This window comes from Orbicella faveolata, unplaced genomic scaffold (genome assembly GCF_042242905.1).
Source record: "Orbicella faveolata isolate gen_17 unplaced genomic scaffold, um_ofav_v1 contig_34, whole genome shotgun sequence".
NCBI classification, from domain to species: Eukaryota; Metazoa; Cnidaria; class Anthozoa; order Scleractinia; family Merulinidae; genus Orbicella; species Orbicella faveolata.
Window position 1 is genome coordinate 14,734,832 of NW_028301563.1, and position 8,638 is coordinate 14,743,469.

The 8,638-nt window shown below is 41.6% G+C and overlaps 1 protein-coding gene across 1 annotated transcript; it reads left to right on the plus strand.

Annotated features, from left to right (window-relative positions):
• The first annotated feature begins 3,638 nt into the window (after nucleotides 1-3,638).
• Nucleotides 3,639-8,638, plus strand: LOC149104970 (uncharacterized). Its single transcript, XM_089271622.1, has 2 exons — nucleotides 3,639-3,871; nucleotides 7,342-8,638. The coding sequence occupies exon 2, from the start codon at nucleotides 7,359-7,361 to the stop codon at nucleotides 8,340-8,342; it is 984 nt and encodes a 327-aa protein (XP_089127748.1). The 5' UTR covers nucleotides 3,639-3,871; nucleotides 7,342-7,358; the 3' UTR covers nucleotides 8,343-8,638.

An 8,638-nucleotide genomic window follows, 5' to 3' on the forward strand; every position in this document is an offset into this window, starting at 1 on the left:
CATGAATGCGTAAAATCGCGACGTTCACATTTGAAATTTTAAGGGAAACTTAATTGATACGTACCGTTGAATTATCTCATCCCGTACTTTGTACCGGGACGGCATTGTCAGTAATTTCTTGCATTTCTTCTGTAGATAACAGACCGAGTCTGTTTTTTCATCCATTTTTCTGTCGACGAAATTTGGCTTCCCGCCAAAAAAATTTGTTCCGAGCGACATTTGCCGTATTCATTTCCATATAAGGTCAAACGTAGGTATAATGGCTGGCGACCGAGACCAAGTAAACCAATCAGAAAGCTAGAATTGCATTATCCGAGGTTGAGAATTTAATGATGATGATTATTTTTCTGATACATGTCTATTTTTTAAATAAGATTCTTAAATGTGGCAAACCGTCCTTACATAACGAGAAATAGAATTATTAACTGTAGCCGATTAAACAGAATTGAAAATATCCATACTAATTATAAAAACTGTGTTGCACCTTCACAATTAAGACCGTTCTTTACAAATCCATCTTTGCACTGGCAGTTGTACGATCCATCCGTATTCTTGCACTCAGAGTTGGCTAAAGCATCTCACATGGGTTGACCTGCGCAGCGCACTCGTCGATGTCTAAAAACAAAGGGATGTACGTGTTAGTATTTCAATGTCACAACGGATGTTTGAGTGTCCCATTTACGAGCATAACAAGGAATTCTGGTGGAAATAAATTACTTAACACACGAAAATAATAAAGCAAAAAAAACCAACAAAAAAATCAGAAAACCTCCGTAGAACCTTGTTAGGAAGAAAATCAGTAGAATTGGTTCCTTAAATCCACTCCAAGGTTTTCACATTTCTAAAATGATTACACGAAATATAGAAACACCTTTAGCAGATACATTTTATTAGAGTAATCTAGTGGCTAGCTAATGGGAAACTTTCAGTGATATCAGCCACAGAATTCTGACCCATTTGCCGATCGATTGTAGACATTTCAGCCCTATTACTTGCATGTGGTATTACCTGCTGTTATCTACAGCGATTATCTGTTTCACATAGTGTTCCACTAAAGTCTAGGGCGCAACTGCAGTTGAATTCGTTCACTCATCTAAGTAAAATATTTGTCTTCACTTTCAAATAACTCCTCGCATCATTTCTCCCCCACCTGGCCACAGAACGTGCAAAACTGGCCCTGAAGCCATACCCATTAGGTCAATTTCCTATTTTTCCCCACTTTCCCAGATTGAAGGTCACGACCATGGAACTACACCATAAGTGTGTTTAGCATGTGTAACTTTGGGTCGTGTGTCCGCTCACAGGCAAACTTTTAGAAGGAAATATGCTGTAAAGATGGAATTAAAACATTTCTGCTGAAAAAAAATAAATAAATAAGAAGAAGGTGAAAGTTTCACAGCAACTTGAAAAAAGGTTTATCTCTTTGGTTTTCTCGTGGCAATAATAGTCAAAGACAGGAGCCATAATCGGGGACGGAGACCGTAAGCGCGCGCCATTTCAAGTATTGGGGTTGTCCCCATGATATGGGACAATAATTCTATTTTTAGAACAAATTGCGCCATCACCTGCGGCACACGCGCGTACATGCTGCGAGGATTTTTGCGGATGTCGCGCGGGGAAAATGGCGTCCGAAATTCCCGAAATGTTTCATGTTTTTGCCCCACAACTCAACGCGTTTACGTCTGTTGGAATTTTGCTTAAGTATTTTCGTCGTAAGCTGCTCCAGTTTGAGTGAAGTAAGACAGTGTCGAATTTAGGTATGTTCCGCTGTAAGCTTATATATATCGCTGACCAAGTTGTGTTCCGACTGATGTTTCTTTTACATGAGCTGTACATTACTCCACTTTAAATTTCACATAAGTTGAAGATTAACAGCTTTTCCATTACACAGCAAAAAACTAGCTGGATATATTTAGATATAGCAGAGCTTCAGGACTTCATAGTTTCCTAACTCCTCTTGCCACACGCTTGCGAGGAATTTGTCAGTCTATCGCGACCGAAAAGTAAAACAAAATAATTGCTAGTTTGAGTTTCGCTTGAATTGTAAGCAACGCTTGATGTTTCATCGAGCTTAGTAACTTTACGTCCTTAGATACTGCTCAGTTTTATTCGTGTAAAAATCAAGTAAATTCTCTGTTGTCGATGAATGAGAGCGCCCGCCGATGCGTGTTTTGTACAGTCAGTAAACATGACAAATTGTACTTCCGCCGCACTTTCGTGTGAAAGCGTACATCGAACTCAAACAATAGCTCTATAGTTTTAAATATGTTCAAGATTGATAAATGTTTGAGAACATGTTAAGAGCTAAGCTGAAAATATGTGAATAAAGCAGAAACAATCAGCAAAGTTACGATGACGCTTTCTTTAATCAACTTGGAATAACGATTTCGATTTAGATGATCGAGTTATCAAAACTCCTTGTCTATTTTCATTTTCGCAGTGTAAAACTTCACTATGTTTATGTTGAAGAAACACACATGATGTTAGTAGCCTTTTCACCAAACAAGCAGAGACAATAAGAAACCATCAAAACAGGTTTTGGTTATGATGAAACATTGTCTGAGAAACTCAGAAATTAATTCGATACTAGAGTAGAGAGTTTTCTTGCTATATTCTTAAGCATACGCGTAAGCTTCCAACTAGCGTGAGCAGATCTTATTATTCATTCTCAGCGCGAGATTGAAGTCTTGTTTTCGACCCTGAAAAACCCACCTTTTCCGTTAGCTCAGAGCATAAAACTACATATAAGCTCTCTGGTTCGTATTCTCTGCCTTATTCCCTGCCATCGCTATGAAAAATACGCAAGAGAATCTCTCAACTCTCTCCATTTGATCACGCAACGTGACAACATTCACGCGAGAGCCCCTGACATGTGCGTGAATCCGCGCGGGTATATGACGTCAGGATGGCGCAATTTGTTCTAAAAATAGAAAATTGTCCCATATCATAGGTGCCCGCGAATCCCGAAACTTGCGGTCTCCGTCCCCGATTATGGCTCCTGTCAAAGACGAATTTCTCTTTGTTTTACCTTTCCAGTGGCTGTCAATTTCTAGGAAATACACCTTTTGACTGGCGCCCAATCGTTTGTGAACATTGCTGTTTTATTATTTACACGAACTATATATTTTTTTTGAGCCGATTTATTTCCTCTCAGCTCCATTATTTGCAATCTAGTAATTATCTACTAAACATTTATCTACTTACAATAAACTATACAATCTATAATTACTACCTTTGAATGCTACCATCAATGGCCGCTATTCCTTTCGACAATACAAAGAGCACTACTGTAACATTATTTTTACATAAATTTCTTGCGCTTACATAATCACTGAATACAAGAAGAAAACATTGGCTTGTATAGCCTTAAGTTACTTTGCATTTAATGATTAGGAATAGAATTTTTCCGCGGTTTGGAAATTAGCGGAAAAATATTCTCTCGTCGGTATGAACTCTCTAGGGGTTTTGAACAGGGTATTTAGGAGTGGTTTTATGCTAATTCGTCCTCTTGGTGCTCTTTTCTGGAGGTGACTCGCTTTTATTTGTGTTGCTCTCATCCTTGTGGAAGACTCAGCAGGAGCCAGCACCTCTATTTCTCCAGAACTGAGTGCTGTTTAAGATGCCCAGAAGAATGCAATTTTATCAGCCGTTAACTCCCAGATCCAAGGACTTCAGACCAACCTGCTTCAAGCCCAGTCTGATTTAGCGGTTCAAATTGCGACGGATCTTCAGCCCGACAATTACGTCTTCAAGAAGAAAGGAAACGAGCAACAGTTTAGTTTCAACCGCAAAGTGGCCAAGACGAGTAATTTGGCCCTGAAAGCCCTGGAAGGTGGAAATATTCCTAAAGCCAAGGAAGAGCTTAACAAAGGTATTTCTTTGCTAAATAATAGGCAAAAAATTATTAAATTGGCCGACAAATCTGAATTCGGTTGGGCTACGGTGCAAGAGTATGTTTGCGACGATTTGGCCGACGACGAGGCCGACGCTTCGAAGATTAAAAAAGCCGAGAAAAGAGCCGCCGCTAAGATCAAAACACTGAAAGGGAAAAAGAGGAAAACTAGTCCTAAAGGTTCCTCTTCTGCGCTTTCATCTTCTAGCGCCTCCAGAGTTGGCGGTACGTTTAGCTCTTTTCCTCCAGCTACTAGTTATTTTCGTCCCCAAGGTCGATACCCTTACAACTCATTCAGAGGTCTCGACATGTGCTTTCGATGCGGTAAACGAGGACACTGGACCAATATGTGCCCCACCAAAGACAAACCGTTGTCTTCAGGATCAAAACCTTAATTTTTTGGATCAGTACGAATTTGAACAGGATATCGAGGCATCCAGCTTTACTCAAGGAAAACTGCATGCGAACTTCACATTTTGGCGTGATACTATCCAGGCTTCGGACTTTGTTCTAGACATTATCCAGAATGGTTACAAGATTCTTTTTATGGAATCGCCTTTACCGTTTTCGATTGAAAATAGATCTTCCGCCCTTCGTAGGGATAGTTTTGTTCGGGAGGCAATTTCAGAGTTGATGGCACGTGGCTGTGTAAGGGAAGTTCAGGAATACCCTCAATTTTGTAATCCGCTGCACGTCGCTGTCCAGTCTTCAGGGAAGTTAAGACTTATTTTAGATTTGTCTCATTTAAACAAATTTGTCGTCAAAAAATCTGTCAAGTATGAAGATTTAAGAACTGTTCTTCAAATGTTTTCGCCTGGGATGTTTGTCTTCTCCTTCGACCTCAAATCGGCATATCATCACATTGACATTTGTGAAGAACATATGAAGTTTCTGTCGTTCAAATGGCCTTCAGTCGATGGCGTGATGCATTTCTACGAGTTTAAAGTGCTACCTTTTGGTTTAACTTCAGCGCCGTATATTTTTACAAAAGTCATACGTCAATTAGTTAAGTTTTGGAGGGCTCACGGCCATTTAGCCTTGATGTATCTAGACGATGGCATCGGGGGAAATTTGTCTTTCGAAAGTGCCGAAAACATTAGTGTTCAAGTTCGTAAGGACCTGACTTTGGCCGGTTTTACAGCTAATGACGAAAAATCAAATTGGGAACCTGTCCAGAAGTTAGTCTTCTTGGGATCGGTTTTGGACTGCCAACACGGTTTGATTCATATTCCCGAAGAGCGTATTCTCAAGCTGAAATCCTCCATTGCTTCCTGTCTTCAAAAAAGTAGTTTTTCAGCCCGTGGTCTTGCTTCAATTACGGGGCAAATTATTTCTATGTCGTGTGCTGTCGGTAATATTACTAGATTGTTGACAAGAAATTGTTATGCGGCCCTAGAGCAAAGAACCTCCTGGGATCAGCCTTTGGACGTGTCCCTTGAGATTCGTAATGAGCTTTTATTTTGGCAGAACAACATCGACTCCATTAATGGCAAGCCTATGTCGCCCAAGTCAAGTGCTGTTGGCGTTGTTTATTCTGACGCAAGTGACACTGGTTTTGGTGGCTATTTCGTTCAATGCGGTCAGGATTTTGTGTCTGGCACTTGGTCCGAAGAGGAAATGCATACCAGTTCTACTTTGCGAGAAATTTTGGCCGTTGAATTTGTTCTTCTTTCTTTACTGGACAAGTTGTCAGGATTGACTGTGAAATGGTTTACAGATAATCAGAACGTTCCCAGGATCATTTCATCTGGCAGCAGTAAAGGTCATTTGCAGACTGAAGCTTTGTCGATTTTTAACATTTGTTGTCATCGCGGTATTTCGATAGAGATGGAATGGATCCCTAGATCTCAGAATGACCAGGCCGATTTTCTCAGCCGCATTTACGATCCCGATGACTGGGGTCTTTCGTGGGATACATTTCAAAACATTGATATTGTTTGGGGTCCGCACTCTTTCGATCGCTTTGCTAATTATTTAAATGCCAAACTTCCGAGGTTCAATTCTAGATTTTGGAATCCAGGCTCGGAAGGAATTGATTCATTCGTTATGAACTGGGCGGGGGAGAACAATTATGTATGTCCGCCTATTTGCCTTATTCCGCGAGTGTTACTTCATATGCGTAACTGCAAGGCGTCAGGGACTCTTATTGTTCCGCTGTGGCATTCCGCTCCCTTCTGGCCAATGATTAGCGCCGGCGGCGATAAATTTTCCGATTTTATTGTTGACTGGATGGATCTTCCATCTTTAAAAGAAGCTTTCATTCCCGGTAGATGTAATAGCGTCTTTGGTAATGAGAATTTAAACTTTAGGATGCTTGCTTTGAGAATCCATTTTGTCTGAAAGTTTTTCCTCTTGTATTTTATATTGTTTTGTTGTCCTTTTTTCTTTCTTTGTACTCTTGGGGCCGTGCGGCCTCCAGTGAGCACACGATAGCAAATAAAGTTGTGTTTTTATGATCTGTTTTGGCGTTATTGCTGTTGCGCACGGCTGGAATATGTGGAGAGTATTTAGACGAGAGTAGAATTTTTCCGCGGTTTGGAAATTAGCGGGAAAATATTCTCTCGTCGGTATGAACTCTCTAGGGGTTTTGAACAGGGTATTTAGGAGTGGTTTTATGCTAATTCGTCCTCTTGGTGCTCTTTTCTGGAGGTGACTCGCTTTTATTTTATTTTTATTTTTACTCTCTTTTTCTTATGATTTATTCGTTTATTTATTTATTTATCATTTATTTCTATCAGGGCCAAAAATTTAGGGTTCGTTCTTTTGAGCTCTAGATTCTAGGGCCTATTTGTGCACGAGATGTATGGGACCACATGTGCCCGGTAGGTAGGGCCTTTCTTGCTCCCTAGGAATATGGGATCACCTGTGCCTGAACTTTAGGTTTTTTACCCCCGAAAAGTATGAAACGTTCTGGGCTTATATTGTTAGGGAGATTGCTTGCCCATGAGTATGAGTGGGACCATCTGTGCCCGAAGAATGGGGCCTTTTTTGCGCCCTCAAAATTCAGGAACTTCTGTATCTAAAATGTTAGGGCCGGTGTGCCTACATGAAGTATGGGACCATCTGTGCCCAAATGTTAGGGGCCTTTGTTTGCCCTTGAGAATGAATGGGACCATCTGTGCCCAAATGTTAGGGGTCTTTGTTTGCCCTTGAGAATGAATGGGACCACCTGTGCCCCCCTTTTGTTTTTTGCGCCCTGGGAATTAAGGTCTTTCTGTATCCAAATGGTTGGGCTGTGTGCCACCATGAAGTGTGGGACGATCTGTGCCCGATATATAGAAGCTCTTTTGTGGCGAAAGTGGGTAGCTATTTGTGTAGCCGAGACGTATTTTTTGGGCTCTTTCTCGAGCCCGTTTATGTCTTTTTTGTATTGCTATTACCTTTTTGTTCACGTCATGTTTTTCTTTGTTATTTTGCTAATTTGCTTGTCGGTTTTATTTTGATTTTAGATGTGTTTCAATCAGAGATGTGGACCGAATTCTTTGCCGCTATCCCCGACCATCTCCAGCCCTTGGTTAGTCGAGTCCAGGAAACCGTGCTCGCTTCCAGAGCCGATGGCACTATTCGCACTTACCTGGCTGGTTTTAGACGTTGGAAGTTTTGGGCGTCGTCTAATTTTATTCGCCACATGCCCGCCAACCCCTTTCAAGTTTCAGTTTACCTGCAGTGCCTAATCCTGGAAGCTAATTCTCCTTCTCCAGTTCTTAATGCTGTTTACAGTATCGACTGGGCCCAACAGCTGGCCGGTTTGCCCAAGGTCTCGGTGCATCCTATGGTTTCTGCCATGGTTAGCGCGTCTCAAAGGATTCTGGGGAAGGCTAAATCGAAGAAAGAACCCATCACTCCCGAGATGCTGAGGGCGCTTGCATCCTCCAAGATTTCAGATAAGTCTCCTTCCTTATCGGATTTGAGAACAGTAGCTTTATGTCTCATAGGATATGCTGGGTTTTTTCGTTTCAGTGAGCTATGCTCTATTCGAGCTTGTGACATAAAGTTTTTTCCTACTTATGTGTCCTTATTTTTAGAGTCGTCCAAGACAGACCAATACCGTGATGGGGCGTGGACAACAATAGCGCGATCAGACCTGGAAACCTGTCCCGTAAAGGCTTTAGAGCAATACATTGCTGCCGCTGAAATTGATCTTAGTGAGGATTTACCGTTATCCAGAGCCCTCTTGTCTCCTCGATGTACATCTAAAGTTCGACGTCAAGGCTTAAGCTACAGCAGAGCCAGGGAGATCGTTAAGGACGCTTTCAAAGACATTACTGACGTTTCCTGCATAAGTCTTCACAGTCTCAGGGCCGGAGGAGCCACAGCTGCCGCCAATGCAGGCATCGCTGATAGACTTTTTAAGAGACACGGTCGTTGGCAGAGTGAAAATGCCAAAGATGGTTATGTTAAAGACAATGTTCAGTCCCTACTTTCAGTCTCGAAATCATTAGGAATCTAATTTAATAAGACCGAGCCCAGCAGGTCGGAGGGTTTCTATCCATAGGGCTGGGGTTTTTCCTCTGCATTACCGCAGCGAGCGCGGCGAGGTTTTTTCATCCTATGGATGCTCGTTGGTACCCTCTTAGTTTTTCGTCTAGATTTTTCTCGTGACCATATTTTACTTTCCCTTTGTAGATAATTGAGTCCTTGTCCGTGCGGCCTCCGGTGAGCACACGATAGCAAATAAAGTTGTGTTTTTATGATCTGTTTTGGCGTTATTGCTATTGCGCACGGCTGGAATATGTGGAGAGTATT

Excerpts from the sequence above, each read along its gene's own strand:
- LOC149104970 (XM_089271622.1), top strand. The coding sequence starts at position 7,359 with ATGTGGACCGAATTCTTTGCCGCTATCCCCGACCATCTCCAGCCCTTG.